Source organism: Rhamphochromis longiceps, linkage group LG20 (assembly GCF_057381845.1).
Source record: "Rhamphochromis longiceps isolate RC_006_pf linkage group LG20, R_longiceps_female_GT1.1, whole genome shotgun sequence".
Lineage (NCBI taxonomy): Eukaryota > Metazoa > Chordata > Actinopteri > Cichliformes > Cichlidae > Rhamphochromis > Rhamphochromis longiceps.
This window is the reverse complement of record NC_140576.1, coordinates 10564932-10583836: the sequence shown is the minus strand read 5'-3', so window position 1 is coordinate 10583836 and position 18905 is coordinate 10564932. Positions and strand designations below refer to the sequence as shown.

At 40.7% G+C, this 18905-nt stretch overlaps 1 protein-coding gene across 2 annotated transcripts; it reads right to left on the bottom strand.

The window, feature by feature from the left end:
• Positions 1–593: 593 nt before the first annotated feature.
• plekhm2 (pleckstrin homology and RUN domain containing M2) lies at positions 594–18387 on the bottom strand. 2 transcript variants are annotated; one of them, XM_085393412.1, is made up of 20 exons: positions 17826–18387; positions 16568–16674; positions 15621–15730; positions 15433–15532; positions 15207–15294; positions 14938–15112; positions 14128–14187; positions 8759–9032; positions 7892–8677; positions 7739–7808; positions 7300–7390; positions 6712–6776; positions 6287–6375; positions 5796–5928; positions 5191–5381; positions 4844–4909; positions 4561–4720; positions 4199–4378; positions 3494–3610; positions 594–3374 (listed from the first exon to the last, which is right to left on the bottom strand). In XM_085393412.1, the coding sequence occupies exons 1-20, from the start codon at positions 17883–17885 to the stop codon at positions 3237–3239; spliced, it is 3060 nt and encodes a 1019-aa protein (XP_085249538.1). In that variant the 5' UTR covers positions 17886–18387; the 3' UTR covers positions 594–3236. The 2 variants fall into 2 exon arrangements, with proteins under 2 accessions (XP_085249538.1, XP_085249539.1); XM_085393413.1 differs by lacking the exon at positions 14128–14187.
• Positions 18388–18905: the final 518 nt, after the last annotated feature.

Here is an 18905-nt window from a genome sequence, read left to right as displayed (position 1 = left end):
ATCTACTGGGCTTGAAGAAAAGGTCAGAGGTCAAATGTAACATGATATTTTAAATCTTTACATGGTACTTTCTTTAAGTTGACAATACACAACACACTTTTAAGAATCATAGTTGCTAAGTCAATTTTCAACCAATAAGTTATTGAGTGGACTTTGAAGGGGAAGTATGCCAAATTTGAATAGATTGCTAACATGAGCCCACTCTACACCCCTACTAGGTCTCAACAGAACTCATTCAAGACTTCATTCAAAACATAATCTCCTTTGTAGAGGTAATACAAATCACCAAGCAGCATGTCATAGGCACTACAAAAACAAACTATTAATTGAGCAAACATACACAAGAAATGTATCTAAAGCAATCACAGACAATGGGAACACATTTTGTGTTACACTTCCTAAAAGCATAGTGACCTAAGATGCCCTCTTACCCGTGAATATTCTGTTCCTGCGCTAACACAACTGCCCTCATGACTCCACTGTATTGCACCATATTTCACTGGCGTGACCTGTGACAAAAAGGCAGCTGTTAAAAAACACAAACAGGCATACTAAAAGCAGAGGAAATGACACCACAGGAGACGGGGTTCGGTTACAGTTCACAAAGATTTATTTGTACATTCGTTACATTAAATGAACAGTATAAAACCTTCAGGACATGCACTTCTCCAAGTGGGAGTTCAGGGACTGTTATGTTTGATTAGTGCTTCATGTACATTTTAATAAAAATGCTAAACACAATAAAAATATTACATGCAGTAAACAAAAATCAAAAGGCGCTTTTGCATAATGCATTACTTAAAAGATGTCTTCCATCATTGGCCAGCAATGTCTCACCTGCAAAAACACTGCTTAAAAGGACTAACTTTGACTTTCTCGTTATATACAATTCATATTCTCCAACTCTTAAACACATTCATTATTAATCATCCGACAAACATTTCAAGTAAGTCCAAATATTGCAATGCTTCTTTCCCACTGTGGGAGACGAATTTAACTGCACTGCCAACCAACCCTATTTTGGAACCCATTAAAATATAAAAGGATTTCTCCAGAAAACCTTTTCCAACAGTTGACATCACTCTGCAGCCGTCCATGTGTGCAAAATCACTTCTTAATGCACCGAGCACAAGGGAGGAACCAAAAGGAAAGCAGAAAATTTAAAAAGGACTGCTGCAAAGCAGAAAAAAATTAAATAATATTAATAATAATAATAGTAATAAAATGCTCAAAAAAGAAGAAGCAACTGGTGAGTGTTCTGATGTGAAGTACCCTTTTCACATGAGATTAGATTTCTTTATAAAATGAAATAAAATAAAAATTATATATATGAATAAATAAAAGCAGAAGGTGAAAGAGAACATGGGGCACTTAGAAGAGCTTAAAATACAAATCAATGCGGACATGAGAGCAACACAGTGACATGTGTATAGGGCTTGGGTAACATTTCCATACATATTCAACAGTAAGTAGTGGTAAGACGTATATGACCCACAGACCTACATCGAGCACAAGCATTGACATTTCTCTCAAAGGACCCAGAATGAAAACGTTGATTGTTTTAGACCCTGTGAAATTATAAAGTGTAAGGCATTGCTGAAAGAAAAAAAAAACAACCTGATGCTTAAATTTAATAATTTGGCAATTTAATTCAGTTCTGCTAAAAAAGGCAACATTGTCATCGCAAAGAAAACCTCATATTTATCTCAGCCTTCCAGAAAGAGCAGTCACACGGCACATGCAGCAGCACTTTAACCCTCTAATCAGGCTCAATACTAAAGACAAACATGCATTATTCATGTCTCCGGACAATCATTTCTATGCCAAGTAAGGAGGCTTTTTATTTTTTCTAAATTTGTCCTGTAATTATGTATTCTTGCCAGATTAAGGCTTTACCATTAGCTAATGTAACAGGCTATTATTTAAAAGGCTCTAGACTGTAAAATTTTGAAGGATTTTAAACCTCAAACATGGTCCTACTTTGGGACTAGTGCAGAGGACGCAGGCATGTTATAATCTAGATGTGTGGCCAGAACTTACAGTACAGCATAAACTACGGGTGCAAAATAAAAATGAGAAGTCAAAACATTCTTTAGCTCTCAGTTATTAAACAACTCCTCACCCAAACCTTAAATCCTCCATTACAAAACAAAAACAAACCTCCAAACTGGATAATTTGGTAACAACTGTTCCCATTTTCTCTAAAAAGGAAATAAAATAAAACATGGCATGTTAATGCAATTCCACAACCAGTACCGCTTAAAAAACTGGGAAAAAAAGTGCAAGTCAGCATGGAAACCTCCATCTCTGCAGAGTGGAGAAAAGGCAAGTTTGTTGTATTTCCTGAAAGAAGTTATTTTCATCTGAATGAAAATGTTAAAACTGATAAAGTGAGAACTCGGACAGATGCTGCAGCCATGAGCATGTTATGTAACAGTGCAAGCTTTAAGTATTCGGATATCCTCATTCTCTCCCGATGATGTGCTGTGTGTATGTGACAATACTTCAGAGTAACTACTTACTGACAAACCGAAATTTAATCCCAAACGTACACAACAAATATGTAACCGTCAGTGAATATGCAATGATACTGTGCAGTGCTGTATGTTTGCACTGATGATACGCCACCATTATGGTTCAGAAGCACGTTTTCTAAGTGTTAATAAGCAACAAGTGACTTTTTCTTAACACGGGTGTGTGAGCTGTGCAGAAAGTTCCGGCTATGGAGTGTCAACTTTTTTACTAAACCAACAACCAACCATTTCCTGTTTCATTAATGGCTTTGTATATGTGCGTGCATAAAACTCTCATGTTACAGAGAAGCTTCTGGTAATTGTTCTGTGTCTCCATCAAGCTTCTCCAATCTGCTAAATAATGTAATTATCATTTTCTATCTATATCTCAATTGTCAAATCATGTGACAGCAAATGTCTTTGATTTGGCATGATACCAAGATAGTGAGTTATAATGCTGTTTTATCAGGCTACTATAAGACTCTGCAGTCTTGCATCATTGCAATGTGATGTGCATCACGCAGTGCTTCTACAACAGGAAGTTTCTCTGATTACATTTAAGAATCAGAGGTTCATCACAAGCCACATCACATCTCGTTGGTTTATAAGTCTTTTAGTTTATGACTACGCAGTGGCACAAACTGTTACACCCCATCCTGTCAAACTATCAGACTCAGTGGCTGCAAACACACGCAAATGTATAGATATTCACGTGCGTGTCTGTCAGCACCACGGTTCACGCTGGGCTCTGCCTCGAGCCAGACTGTCGGCTCTCTGCCAGGCGCTCTTCATCAGCTCGAGTGCCTCGCCGCAGCGTTTCTGCACCAATGGATCAGAAACGTCTCTGTGAGGAAGCTCAACCTGTGTGCGGAGAGGGTGCATGAGGGTTACATCCTGACAGTAGTTATCTTCACTGGCTGCACAGTTGCTCTATTTTTTCTTAAACACACAACAATTGACAGACTAAGCGATGTTGTTACCTGAAAAATGGCCTTCCATGCGTCGTCCAAAGCCTGCAGCAATCGATCTCTTTCTCCACAGCCGCTGAAGTACAAAACCCAGGGCGGGAGGAACTGTGCCCGATCAGCTGCAAACTCCTACCAACAAATTGGAGAATAACAGTGATGCTTATTATAGTGTTAAAAAAGTGTTAAAGCAGTGAAATGTAATTTATGCAATGTACATGGGGCAGCCGTGACAGTAAGTCATCTACTAAGTGCAAGGTTGGTGGTTCGATCCCTGGCTCCTCCAGTCTGCATGCAAAAGTGTCCTTGGACAAGATACTGAACCCTGAAGCGTGTTCATAGAAAGCACTCAGGCAAAAAAAACTGCTTGTATGAATTTATGTGTGTTATACAAAGTGTTTTTAGAGCTTGAGAAGAAAACAGCTGTAGAAGAATGAGTCTATTTACCATTTGAGAGAAAATGAGGTAACCCCTCAAACTGAAATCTGATGGCACATTCTGTAAACTTTAGTTCCACCAGATCAGCAGTGCAACAGTTCTTGACTACCTCGAAGGCAACGGCTGTAATCGGCTCAAGCATGAGTTTTATCAACATTCATTAAATTATGATACAATTTCCAGTGGTTCCAGCAGTGCTGTACAATTTCCAGTATAGGACAGAGATTACACTGGTAAGCCATGTTAGCAAAACTAACACCAGCTTTAGAAATGGTCACTCACAATAACACAGTACGCCATGTCTGCCTCCAGGCTGACAGCGATGACATCACAGATGTCAGCGCTGCCCAGTGAACGAAAGAAACTCGTCTGGCAGTCCTGATGGCAAGTCAGCAGCTTCTTGTCTGTCACCACGAGACAACATGGGATACACGGGGTGGGGGAGACACCCTGAGGAATGACCTGGAAGCAAGGTGGTTGTATGTCATTTTAATATGGCCGATACATAGAAGGAAAATAATGCACTTCCTCTTTTAATATCTAAAATAGACCATAACCATTGCTCTTTAAAGAGTTTTTTTATGGTTGGGTGAACCTCATGAGCACTAATGAACAGGCTGTGTTTATTATCTTTCTCTTCTCACCCCTTTAGACACAGACTGGCAGAGTAACTGCATCCATTCAGCCATGTCCTGCTCGTTGTTTGCACTGAGCACCAGCGGAGGGCGCTCTGTCAGGATGACTTGGAAAGCATGTGGACGTTCTGTGTTGTTTGAGCGACGGCAGCCTCCACAGTGCTCTCCTCTTTTGAAGTGAGAGTGAGAGAAGTGAGAGAATACAAACGACATGAGAAAAATATACCAGTGAACTTCAGTGTCTTTGGACATTTGCTTCATGGATTTTGAAGAATCTGCATATGAAGCCTACCCCATGGTGACTGAGAGCAAGGGGGTCACATCTGTTCTTTCTGCATACAGGTACAGAATCCCATTACTGCATGACAAGAGAGCATAGTTACATTCAACTTAACAAAAGACACATTAAACACATACAGTTCACTATGACTGCTAAAGTGAATAGAAGGAAGTGAGGTGTATGGTAAATGTAATCTACACTTTTTGCACATAGTACTCATAAAAGTATGTCAGTGGTGTTAATGCTTATCACTGGTTTATTTGCTTTTTCAAGGAAAGAGACCTCAGAAAACTGATAACACACAATGCTTGAGGGTTAATGTTTGATATTAAAATAAGGAGACAACAACCTGCTCGTACCTGAGAACGAGGTAGCAGTTCTTCCACTGCTCTTTACCCAGGTATGTAGTTCCAGACCGATACTGCAGAGACCCTTCTTTTGTGCTGGAAAATCCTCCAAGATTTGGTGGACCACCTTGGGGAGATAAAGTCATGTCCATAGGATCCTCCCAGTGAACCAGTGAATACAGTTTAATAGACACTTCAGATACCTGGGAACACAGGTAAGGATCAGTTAGCCACCTCTTTTAAAGTCTGCCAAGAAATATGAAAGCAATAAAGCAGGGACTCTCAATTATTCTACAACCCTACGAAGAAAAACAATCATGAAGATGTTTTTGATCTTCTACTGTGATTAATGGGTTTATGAGATGTGCAAGTCACTGCATTTTGTTTTTATTTACATTTTACACAGTGCCCCAACTGAAACTGGGGTTATGATATTTGATGTTAGGGATGCTAAGCTGTTTTGAAGGAAAGTGGTTATTTTAGTATAAATATGTACTCTAGAGGATGAAATATGTACATATATGTACTCCTACCTGAACAGGTGGACCATGAAGTTCTTTTTTATATATCAGTAATGATTGAAATGAATGTGATCATCGTGTTTAAAGTTAATTTACCTCGGAGTGAGACTCCTGGGAGACAAATTTGGTGAGCGCCAGTTTTTCCATGGTGGCGTCTGTCAGAACTGAGGGGTACGGAGGCTCTCGACATCCTTTTACCATAGCTGACTTGAGACTAGTCAGGAACCAACTAAAAGTCAAGAAGAAATTGACTTGAGGTCAGAAGGAGGCGGGACTAACAACCATTTGGTGGTGTAACCTTCGTGCTTCTATAAAGTCAGTATCTCTCCGGCTCACATCCTTACAGTTGGATGGAAATACTTATTTAGCCTCCTGCTTTGGACATAAAATTAACTTAAGTCACAGAAGAGTCTTCATTTCAGTGCAGATTATTTGATTTCTGACATGTAAGCCCATACATGCATGCAAATATGAAAGGAGAGACTGCGCAGGCATGCTGCAAAGACATAATCATGTCAGACGGACGTAAATACTGTACATGTCAGACACTGCGTGGAGCTAAACTGGTAAAAACAAATATGAGGCACCTTGTCAGCGAGGTGTCAGCTGTGTCCAACAGGAATTTTCTTCGTCTGTTGGTGCAAACCAGAGTTACTGTCTGCTGGTCGAGGCCCACCTAAATGAAAACGACATCATGACATCATCAGAAACAAAACTGTCATGTTTGGCTTCACAACTCAGAGCATGTAGTCTGTATGCGATGTACCCTAAACCTAACCCGCCCTGGGGCGCCTCAGTGCGCCCCAGGCTGGCTGTGGCTACAATGTAGCTTGTCATCACCAGTGTGTGAACGTGTGTGTGAATGGGTGGATGACTGAATGTGTAAAGCGCTTTGGGGTCCTTAGGGACTAGAAAAGCGCTTTACAAATACAGGCCATTTACCAATATAATATGATGAGGTAACTGCGTGCTGCGTAATAGAAACATGCAACTTCTGTAATTAAGAGCTTACTGATATGTAGTCCAGCTCGTTATAAGAAACAGCATCTTCTACTGTGTAGGGCTTCTCTGCTGCACCTGCGGAGGAATACGAGACATGCAGAAATGTTAATCTCATGTGTAAACATTATGTGCAGCCCAAATACAGGCACTGCTATCCTACTACAGCACATTAAGCTGATGTAGTACTCTAAATTATATAAATATGTCAAGATCTTATTGCAGCTTAGATTCTTTTATTTTATTTATATAGTTTTGTATGTAAATCTTCTATTTCTTCTGTGTTTCTCATTTGCTGATATTTCTAATCTTTTCTATTGTTTTCAAATGATTGTGCATCCTATTTATATTATTTATGTGTTCATTTTTTCTCTTTGGCATCTTTTGTGGACAGTAAAGGAAGATTTTGAATGTTCAGGGAAATATGTGTCTTTACTGAGTAACGACAATAAAACTTGAAATTGTGAAACTTGGACACCACTGTTCCCACAACTGTTAAATATATACTTTAAATATATATTGTGGGAACAAATGCCATTATTATTAATTCCCAGTTTAAGTTTTGGACTCGTTCATCCCTTATTACAGACAAGACTTTCACCCTTTCTAAGCAGGTAGATGTAACAGTCAGTCAGCAGCAGATAAAGAGGCTGCAGGTCCCCCTCCATGTGACCTGTGCTCATCCTCACCATCTGAAAACGCAAAGAAAAAGCTGAGACAAGTGTTGGAAACTGTCTGCTGTAAAGCAGCCTACGACATGATGTCGATGTTAGATAAATGACATAATCCACACAGGACTTTTAGAGGGATGCAGTTCATCAGCAGCTTCATTACATTTGTTGATTATCAATGTTACTTAACTCTGTTACATGATGATTTTTGAAGAAATTGGAATCAATTTAGGTTTTTGTTTACAGGGTTGGTGTAAAGTGTGAAACATAACCTGTATCCACTTCTCTGATGTCAAAACCAGCAGGTGCAACAACACTAAAACCACCATCCCTTAAAGACAATAAAAAAAACTCTCTCTCAGTCTTTACCTTGAAGAGCTGCTCCTCATTTTCTCTGAACACATGAATCATAAGTAGCAGCAAGTGATTGTTGTCCACCCTGAAATTTGAATGACGAACACTATTAAACAAACATTAAACAAGGGTATAACAACAAACAGCTCATTTTGTTCAGCTGCTTACTTAAACTCTGCAGGATGAGAACTTTCAGAGGGACTAAGCTTCTCCTCTTGTAATACTTGTTTTGTTTCTTCAGCTTTAAAAGTCTCTTTGTCTGTTTGTGCGTCTTCCTCCTCCTTCATGACGGGTTCTTGTCCTGCAATCGCTTCTGCTTCTCTTTCATCTTCAAGGCCACCTGAAAAAGTTTGTGACTGGCTAAGCTCTGTAGAGTCATGGTGGCTACCACGCGTGGGAGCAGAGTCTGGACTGTTGGGGGTAAAGCAGCAAACCTCTGCAGGAACAGGAGAGGTCGGCAGGAAGCCGGGGCTTTTGGCCAGAGGGGAGCAAGAGGTCTCTCCTGGGGCCGGATCAGGTGGTTTACCCCCTGAATCCTTACGAAAGGGCTGCTGTGCAGGAGGCTCGGAGCTCCGATAAGAGCATTTGCTATTTTTGTCCTCCTCTGGATGTTCCCAGGTGTCCTCTCGATCCAGAGTCCCATTGAGCTGGTCAATGACGTCACACAGCGGTTGGCCCAAGCTGTCCATGGAGGTGTCTGCCATCTCTGGGAGTCGCAGGCCTGTTCCATCATCACGTCCTTCATCCAGAACCTCTGATCCAAGCCGGCTTCTCCTCAACTCTCCTTCATCATACAGCTTCACTATAGAGCAGTTAACTAAATCAGCATCTACTGAAGTGATGCTACTTTCCATTTCCACTTGTTCAGAGGAGATGGAGTTATGGGTGCTGCTGATGGAATCTGTAAAGCTCTTTCCACGTCTCTTCTTTGTTGGTTTCCTTCGTTTTGCCATCCTGGAACAACAGAGGCGTTAGCGCTTGTTCAAAACACCAGAAATATGTGCATGCCAGTAACGGAAGCTGTATCTACCCTACCTAATAACCTCAAGCTCATTGCTGTTGATCTCCGTGTCATCCCCTGTGGTGGTGCTACTGTGGCGGCTAGGCACATGAACTGGTGTGACGTCAGCTGAGGTATTGGTGTCAGAGTCCTCGTTGAACGGGTTGTGTCTGAATGTGGGACTGTGAGGAGACACAGGCGGTAGCTTCACCCTCACAGTGGTAGAAAGCACCACAGTGTCGCTTATGACCGTCTGTGGATCAGAGCCACTGGATCGTGGGCAGCTTGCCTGGTCAGTCAGGTCACCCTCTACCATGAAAAGGCACAGAGATTCAATTATTTCATGCAAAAGCAGCAGCAGTTACTACATTTACATTGACACCATTGTAGAAATACACAGAATTTTTTCGTTTGCACCGTCCTGTTGGTTTGGTAGCAAATACTACAAAGAAGTAATGTGAAGGAGAATTCTTTCTATTCATGCATTTTTATCAGAATGTGAGAAGTGACCAACAAAACAGCGCCACAAAAAAGTGCGTGTATTCCTTCACCTGTGTAGCACAACAAATGTTAGGGACTGCAGAGTTCTTGGTAGGCCTTTGGCAGAGTCAAAAAAAGCACAAAATGCAACAAGTAAGAGCTCAGTTAGGCACACAGGCAGAGGTTTTCTTTTCACAGGCACAGACCTAGGTCAAGCTTTATCACTGTAGCTGGCAGAGTTAGATGATACATGGATATGTCTGAATAATTTAGAGGAATCAGTATTTGACATTAGGGTTATTAATAATGACTGTTGTGTTTTTGTACAAGCTGCATTTGACAATTATATTCTCATCAAAGCTTCAGAAAATGGAATAAGCATGCTTTGTCAAGAATATAGAGAGCCATTGGCAGCTAGGATGGCTCTGCAAAAGGAGAATAGCATTTGTTATCCAACAGCATCCTGCTTTTTCTAAAAGGTGGATATCTGGAATTGAGGTATTAAGAACTAGAACATCTGTGCATGACAGAAACCTGGAGTATCTCAGCCCTGATGTCAGCAAATAGGACTACAGCTTAAAGAGTTAGATGACTTTGAAGATTTCTCCAAACAAACGATGTTCGGACCAATAATTTTTTGTCCGTGGAATGAACTGTGACAAATTTCACATTTGCAGATTGCGTGTGCATGCGGGAGCTTAATGTATACACATGTGGTAAAATATAGTAAAAGCTCATTTGAACTCTGCGACCAAGAACGATCATCACCTTACACTACAGCTTAGCTGAACCTAGGCCAGTGCAACGCATGACACAGGACAACATTACACAAAATGGTATGCCAGACAGACAGACACACAGTGTACCGGAGACAGACTCAATGAGGTGAGTTACAGCTACTTCAGGAGCATCTCTTGCTGTGGTAAATAATAAGGCATAGTGAGCACAGGGACCATTCTCCCAACAAGTAACACATGCACAACATGACGGAAGCAAATACAAATGAGGGCAAAATTATTAGTCCAACTATGACATTTAAAGCTTATGTCAAAAATGTCCTTTTTTTTAAACAGAGCAAGGAATTTTTCAACACATTTCTAAACATACTAGTTTTTTTTAGAAACCATAGATAAGTTCAATTTGCACACAATAACATTATTATTTCAGGGGGAAAAAAATCCAGGATCAATATTATTAGCCTCCTGAAAAACTGACCTTTTTACTGAGCCATAGCACAAACTACTTTAACTTTGTGATAGTCAAAGTAAAATCAAGTTAAAGCTGAGGGTTATCTTCCAGTTTACACAGTATAAAAACTTCAGCGAGGGTTTGAGCTGTCACTTGAGAAATCATCATGCCAAAAACACAAAAAAATCTGTTAGACTCAAGAAAAACAATTGTTGACGCTCACAAACCAGGAGATGGATATACAAAGCATTTCTAAAGTGTTATGAACTGGAGTGAGAACTATCATCAAGAAATTCAAAGAGAGCGACACAGCACAGAACAAACCTGGCTGAGGTAGCAAGGGAACAATTTCAAAGACCGAGTCGGGAATTGTACTCTCAAAGAAGACGATCACTAGAACCTTGCACAGGAATGGACTGTGAGGTTGTAGACCAAGAAAAACTTATGTGCAGTGAAACACAGTGGTGGGAGTATGAGGAAGTAGGTATGCTTCAGTGTTTCTGGTACTGCGAATCTCATCAAGGTGAAAGGAATCCTAAAGAAAGAAGGATATGTGAAGATTTTCAAAGAAACCCTCAAGCAGGCCGCAGCAAAACTGGGTCTGACACCATTAATCCAAACATAAGTCGCTCCTGGAGATGAACTACCTCCAGTTAACCAAAGTGAATGTTACTGATTGGCCTGTACAAAGCCTGACTTGAGTCCTCAAAAACTGTGGGATGAACTGAAGATTGAGATCCATGCCAGAAGACCATCGAATCTGGAGGAGCTTGAGAGAATCGCAAAAGAAAAATGAACTGGGATTGCTCAGCAGACGTGAAACAAACTCCTGCAGGCTGTTATCCAGCAAAAAAGATACACAACTGACTTTTAGCATCAGGAGAGCTAATAACTGTGACCCTGGTAGTTTTTGTGAAATAATTTTGTTCTCTGTGTAAAATAATGAAAGCATCTAAAATAAAACAAGGATGTTTGGAAAAGCTGCATTAAAACAAATCTTTGGCCTGTTTAACAGCACTCGGAAAATAATTTTAAAAACAAAAATGTTCATAGTGGGGCTTATAATTTTGTACTCATTTATAACCCACCCAACACCGAGTTCCCAGGTGAAACAAACTTACTAGTCAATGTTTATGATGACCTTCCTGTAAAATAAGCCTCTCTTCTAACTGAATTAATATGATTATTTAATAAAGCTTTACTAAAGTCTTTCAGCTGGAAGTACCTATGTGCTATGCGTGTGTTTATTAAATGCTACCTTTTCTATGAGGTTCACTTTTGTAATTATTAGGGGTGCAACGATACTCGTATCGATATTGAACCGTTCGATACAGTGCTTTCGGTTCGGTACGCATATGTATCGAACAATACAAAATAAATTTTTAATTTATTTTATCAACTTTCCTGCTGACGATGCTGTCTGTGTTGAGCGCTCAGTGGATCTGCGCTCGACAGTACAGCCTAGGCTGAGTAGTCGAACGCAGATTCACTGAGCGCAGGGCAAGCTAGCGAGACAGAAGTTAAGCTCTCCTTGCAACATGGCAAATTGAACCTCCCCCACCCTCATTCAGATCTGGCGTTTGGAACTATTTTGGTTTTCATGTGACGTATGACCCTGAAGGTAAGCGGGTCATGGACTAAAGTAAAACAGTATGTTGGATGTGCCACGCAATGCTCAATTACATGGATGGGACCTAGTGTTAGCGCAGTTAGCTCATTAACGTGTTGGCCGTCCAGCCCCATGCACAGGCGATCCGTGGTAGCTCGTTAACGGAGATTTGCCGTGTTGTGGCGTTAACGTCATTTCAACGAGATTTACGCTGACAGCACTAGTGGGAACACAACAAATATGACTGCACATTTACACAGACATCATCCTAGTGCAAAGACAAAAACAACAAGCATGCTACTAACTTTAGCCGAGTCATTTAGACAGCCGTTAGCACATGATTCTCCTTATGGGGACCTGATATGTTTAATATGCTGCTGAGAATATAGCCCAGAAGAAGCGGATAGTATAGCTTTTATTTTGGAAAGAGCCATTTCTCTGTAATAAACTCTCTTTTCCAAAGATGAGTGATTTCTCAATCAGATACAGGGCTCGCAAAATCGCCTGCTCGATGTCCTGGGGCTAGCGATTTTTCCAGTCGGGCTACCAAAATCTATCTCTGCCCTGCCCGTCGGGCTATCGTAGGAAGGAAAAATATATGTCAATGCTTTTGCATTCTTTCGGAAATGTAGCTGGGTAATTATGTCATTGGCATCGGTGAGCCACTGTCAATATGTGACATATTGAAATCGCGTTTGAATTTGCGCTTGTTTTTTGCTTTCACTTGTTTCACTTTGCAATCGTGCGAACTGTGTATAGAGAGCGACAGCACTGATTGGTGAGTGATGATAATTACAAGTGAAATCTCCCGCAGCAAGCTTAAACATGTGAGAGGTTGATCGTGCAGAGAATCGCTGAGCGTTATGTGAGTGCCTGTGTAAAAGCAGCAGGATATATATTGTAGCGGGTCAGGGCTGTTCCGGGTTCTGTTTGTACAGTTATGTTTTGTTTATGTTGCCATAGTGACGGGTGACGCCCTCTCGCTGCGACGGTGTGTCCTTCCGGGGTCAGAGGGCGCTCTGTGTGTTGTTGTTGTTGCTGTTGCTGCGCTGCTGTGCTCCCTGGCTAGCTCACGGGAAGCAAGACCAAACGATACCTCCGTCTCCTCGTTGTCTGAGCTCGCCACATTGGTGTCAGAAGTGGGATGATGGTGGCGCCCCATGTTCTGACCCGAGTGACTTCCCCCCCCCTCGTGACCGGCCAGTGCGCCAAAAGAAGGCACCTGGACATTTGCAGGACTTTGTGTGGGGTAATGGGGTCGTTGGGGACGACTGACCCCTTAGGTGGGGGCTATGTAGCGGGTCAGGGCTGTCACAAGCGAAATAACCAGGGCTGCACATAAGTGGTCCGCAGGTGCGCATTCGCTGTCAAAATAAAAAACGGGCACAAGATAAGAAGTTGCAACGCGTGTTTGCATACATAAGATTTTCTGGAGGAGGACAGACATTTGTTTAGAACTCTTAAAGATGTCGAAGAAGCTCCTTTAAGCAATTACTGTGATGTTCCTCCACCTCCAAAGAAATGTCAGAAGGAGTCCGAACCACAAAAGAAGCACGTATTCTCGGAAAAGTAGTTGCAGGAGGTGAGCTGGCTTCAAACAAATGATGAACGCACAGAGATGTGGTGCGGAATGTGCCGTGAAAATTTAATAAATGACAAATTAAAAAGGCATTAACATTTTTTTGTATCGAAAAAATATCGAACCGTGACACCAAAGTATCGAACCGAACCGTGAATTTTGTGTATTGTTGTACCCCTAGTAATTATGGAAGAAAGCACTGTGCTTTTAAATTTGTATTAAATGTACACAATGCAATTTTAAATTCCCAGCTATGGGAGTAAATGTACATCACATTCATTCATAAAAAGTCAGTCATGTGTCACAAAACTTCAGATTGAAATTTGCCTACAATTCAACTGAAATCACCTACATAAAACTCAACCACTCTTACCCATTTCCCATTAAGTGTATTTCTGTGTCTTGAGATACAATATTTTACACCAGCTAGCAGTTTTTACTGGTAGAGTATCCAGCATGCTTTAAGCACAAACATGCCAGACAGTAGGAAGGAAAGGAAGGAAGGAGGCATGGTAGGGCAGGAGAGGGAGGGTTGACCAATGTCCCACCTTCCCAGTCTGCACTTGGCAATGACTGCAACACGGGGAAGATGTCACCAAAATCATAATCTAAAAAAAGGAGGGAATAACATTCAACATTAGAGAGAGGTGGAGTGGAGACAGGTGAGAGGAGACTTAGTCAATGTCACAGAAACAGTAAAACAACATGATATGTGGAACACAAAATAACAGAATCAGAATGCGGAAAACTAGACTAAAAAAAGGAGAACTGGCTTGGTGCTTTGTGGGGTGTGAATGGGAAATGCTTAGTGCTGCAATCACCCTGATGACAATATTCAATGACAAATGGCATCTGCACGCCAAGTCAGCTGATAAAATGCACTTTGATATCTGTGAGTAATAAAAGGCCAAGGTCAAACTAACTTCTGCTTTGACATGCCATTAGCCTGACATCACAGTATGAGCAAAAGCACATGAGTGTGTGATTGCACTGATGTGAACCCTGATTACATCATAAACCCCAAAATACAGCCTGCCATGCCTGCATGTCCTCTCAGCAGAAGAGCAGAATATAATGACACGAGAGCTAATTCCACACACTGCAGACACAGCAACACTTAAAACTAACACTACATATTTCTATTGGCTATTAAAAAAAATTCAATAAATAAAATAAACTGACTACTCAATCTTGACTTTAAGGGCTATTAAAGAATTAATAGCGTGTAAAGTTGCAAAGATTGCAAAACCAGTTAGTCTGTTTCTCTACTCTAAAACACACATAATCAAATCTGAAGAAAAGTAAGAAAAGCAGGAAATAAAAATTAGCTACGGATTAGCACATTAAGTACACCTTACCTTCACTAGAAGGAGCTATGGCACTATCATCCCACTCCAGGTTGGTGGAGGTGAGGGAGGTGAAGGAGTGCAGAGACAGGCTGTCTGAGCTGGGCAGTCTTTCCTCAAAGTCCAGCAGGTTCTGTGGTTTGTAGTATTCTGGCATGTAGGGGGCCACATCTAGATAGGGCACATCCTGAACCACCAAGACCCAACAAAAACATATAGTTATGCTGCAGTCATTTAAGAAATTTAGCTTGTATTGATATGGTAGTCAAGTATATGCTAACCAGCTCCAGATCGAAGCGAATGAACTCCAGGCCGGACACCAGTGTGAGAAAGAGCGTGAGGTGGTCGTGACTGCAGACCAGTGCGTTCCTACCCGTGAAGAATTTTTTTAAAAAACAAAAATTTGTGAGACGTGTTCACAAAAGACAATGTTTCAGTTTCAATATAACTGATTAGCAACATTTCATTTCCTTTAAGCCATCGGGATCAAACGACTAGATGACTTACTTGAAATAATACTTATGCAGCAGTGCTTGGTTCTCCTGAAAGAGCCGAAGATAGCTCTCTAAAGAGCTCTCGCTCAGTGCCAGGTATAGCCATGCACGACCTACAAACAACAAACATAATAGTTCAGTAATAATTTACTCTCCAAGTACTCCACATGTGTGTGTGCTGGTCTAAGAGAGATGCCTCACTTCGACCAAGGTTGGTTGCTATGTGCTGAAGCTCATCTATCTGCCGCACAGCCTCTCTTCTAGTGAAGTGAAGGACCAGCACCCAGTAGCCTGAAGAAATGTCTTGCAGCCTGCAGTGAAAAGTGTATATGTAAACTGAAACCAAAAGCATCCACAAGTTGTAACAGATATCATGGATGGACATAATTCTTGCAGAAAAACACAGAAAAAATACAACTGATACAAATGTTTGCTCTTTCAATCCATAGACTTTATACAAAAGATCTATTCAACATCTGGATCTGAAAACTGAAGCAGTGCAGAAGAGATTTTAAACAGCATTCTCCCTCATCAGCAGGGGGAGTCTCACACAGCTCCAAAAAGTCAGAGCGCATAGCAAAAGTGGACTGTTCGTCCATTGATTCATGGCCTCAGTAAACATTTTCTGGAAGAGTTTATGGTCTCAGTTTCTAGGTTCAGGTCTTATGGAAACAGAACATGATGTTTATTTTGTACAAGGCTATGCTTTAGGGCAGGACCATCTTGTTGTTGACAAATCGAACAAGCTGTCTCCACACTCATGGCCTTTGATCAATGATAAATGGGCTTTGATCAATGATCAATGGACTTTGATCGGTGGTTGTTTATCAACGGTTGTGACAATTTGCATATTAATGATCAAGACACTGACCTCACAGCTCATTGTTCATTCATTGGGCTGGTCTCAGTTACTGTACAAATGTTCTGTTTTTTAAGGTTGGGGAAACCTACAGTCAGCTGAGACTGAAAAAGTCATTTGGATGAGTGACGAAACCAACCTTTTGGGGTGTCTACACACTGACATGTAGCTTGAAAGGACTCAAATGGCAACAAGTAAAATGCTCAGCTTGATGGGAATTTTGCAAATCATGGTGTCATGGTAGCTTTTATGTACAGTGTGTGCAATCTGCTTCTAGTGACCATCTTACCCATATAGCAGAGCGTGGTCAAGGTGTTCACAGAGCCGTTGCAGTACCCGGTCGTGATTCCGAATAGCTGGAGTTTCATCCTCGCAGGCAGCAAAGTAACTCTGCAGCTGTGAAGAGACATCGTTGGTTTGTTTTGTTGTTCATTCACTCTAGACAAATAAAATAGCCACCAATAACCATGTAAAGGACCTCTTCCCATGACTGAATTTGTAAAACTGGTCATTCACTGTTATTTGTATTGCTTTAGTTTCACACAACGGCATCTTTGATTTCAAACTATCTGTTTGAAATCAAAGATGATGTTGTATGAAACTAAAGCAATATAATTGATGATGAAGTTAAAGTATATTTATGGATGCCATCAACACTGCATGAATAACATTTAGGACAAGGTCTCAAGAAAATTAATCATACAATACAACACACAGTTAACCAAGGAATTTAAGCCAAGTCAAGGACTTGCCAAGAAAGTTCGCCTTTCATGATTTACATTGAAATTGGTAAATTACAGGGTAAAACCTGGTGAAACACAAATATTTGCTTGATGGAATAAACAAATATGGAATTTTTCTAATTCAAACACCCGATTATGGGACTGGTGATTTGGACTGGAAAATACAACACAGATAAATGAAAATGTCAAGGGGAAGAAGATTAAATATATAAATAACAGTAATAATATAAAACGATATAAAACAATAAATAAAATGACAAAAAATAAATCATTAAATAGAAAAACGTGGTTTTTGAAAACGAATGCAAAAGCTAACTGGGAGAGAAGAAGGAAGACAGTGCAATGCTGTCTGTCAGGTTATAGGAAATGTTCCACAACACCTAGCAGATCTGCACATGACTTCCAAAATGGCCCATTACTTACATTTAAAATCAAGAGCAAAGATCCACTGACCTCTTTTGCTACAAATGTGTCGGATTTATGGTTGCAGGTATGTTTATAACAGATGCCGCAGTAAACAAACACAGGGGCTTGGTGTCACTTTTGTTACCATAGCCAAAAAAGACACAAACTTCTACTTAACTGAGAGCTGGAGCCATAAAACATTATATGAAACATCTACTGCGCTATTTTCTCTTTATCAGTAGGGGCAAGGCCCTCCTGTGTCCTCCTGACTTGAAAGTTGCCCTCTTTAGCAGACAAAAGATGACCTAATGTTAGCTATAGTGATTCAAACGTGTGAAAAATCTTAACGCGAAAATGTCTGGCAGTATTTTAGCGGTAACCAACCCCAGCAGCGCTTACCTTCTTAACAGAAAATGAGATATTTTCCAATATACGATCCTTTACTTTCAGTTGATCCATCACTGGTCTGTTGGCAGCTTTCAGCAGGCAGTCAGCTGACTCAAAGCACTTGTTTTGCTAAAGCTAACGCCGCCTGCAGTAGCTTGCTAACATTATCCTGCCCACCAACACAACTGGTTTCCAAACTAGCAATATAGGACTAATGTCAGTGTTAGCGACCGACACTAGCTCGGGACTATAGTGCTAACGCCAAAAAAACAGCGAAGCGGTGTAACCTCAGTCACTGAACAGCCCGGTTAACCTAGTGCAGTTACCCTATGGCTGTGCATTAGCTTTAGCCACTCGACTTTTTTTTTCTAGGGGCTTGCGATAGCTAACAAGTTTTAAAGTTAACCCACATTTTACTGTTAGTAGAACTGATTTTTCTCACACTCTGCGTTTTATTACTTTGACTGCCACTTGTGAACTACGCCTACTTTAAGTCACCTCTTTGTGCTTATTTCCGTAGTTAATTAATCAATGTAACGCATGCTAAGGTTACTTTCATGCTATCGTCTTCTGAGTGACAACTGAACTCACGCCGTCAGTGAGTTACGTCAATGACGTCATCCGGTTTGTTAATCGCAGACTGAAGGACCTTAAATTTTCGCAAATTTAAAGATTTTATGCTCAGAATTGTGCCAAAACCCAATATCAATGTAAATTAGTGTGTGATTGAATTAATCTGAATGAAGTGATGAATTCGGCACAAGACTCCACTGTTTTAACTTAGTCATAAACTTTTTTTCCCCAGCGTTTCCAGCTCTTCTTCAGACCTTGTTCATCTTGGTAAATGCTAAAGCACCCTGGCTCTTTTTTAAAAATGTGCACATATCAAGATTAAGGTTTGTTTAATATCTAGAGTTTTGATAGTTGTTCGTTTTTACTTTTCCCCACATTTCGCTTCTTGTTAAGTATCTGCACATTAAAATGAGTGTCATTAAACATTTATTTTGCCTTAAGCACAAATCATAGCAGCTCCACATTCAGTAGACCAAACCACTCGTAACATTTCAATGAACACCGTTATTGCGTGTTAAG

Excerpts from the sequence above, each read along its gene's own strand:
- plekhm2 (XM_085393412.1), bottom strand. The coding sequence starts at position 17,885 with ATGGATCAACTGAAAGTAAAGGATCGTATATTGGAAAATATCTCATTT. Across the intron at positions 5,929-6,286 it reads GCTGACACCTCGCTGACAAG|TTGGTTCCTGACTAGTCTCA; the intron begins GTGCCTCATATT and ends CTTGACTTTTAG. Across the intron at positions 3,375-3,493 it reads CATGGAAGGCCATTTTTCAG|GTTGAGCTTCCTCACAGAGA; the intron begins GTAACAACATCG and ends CTCCGCACACAG.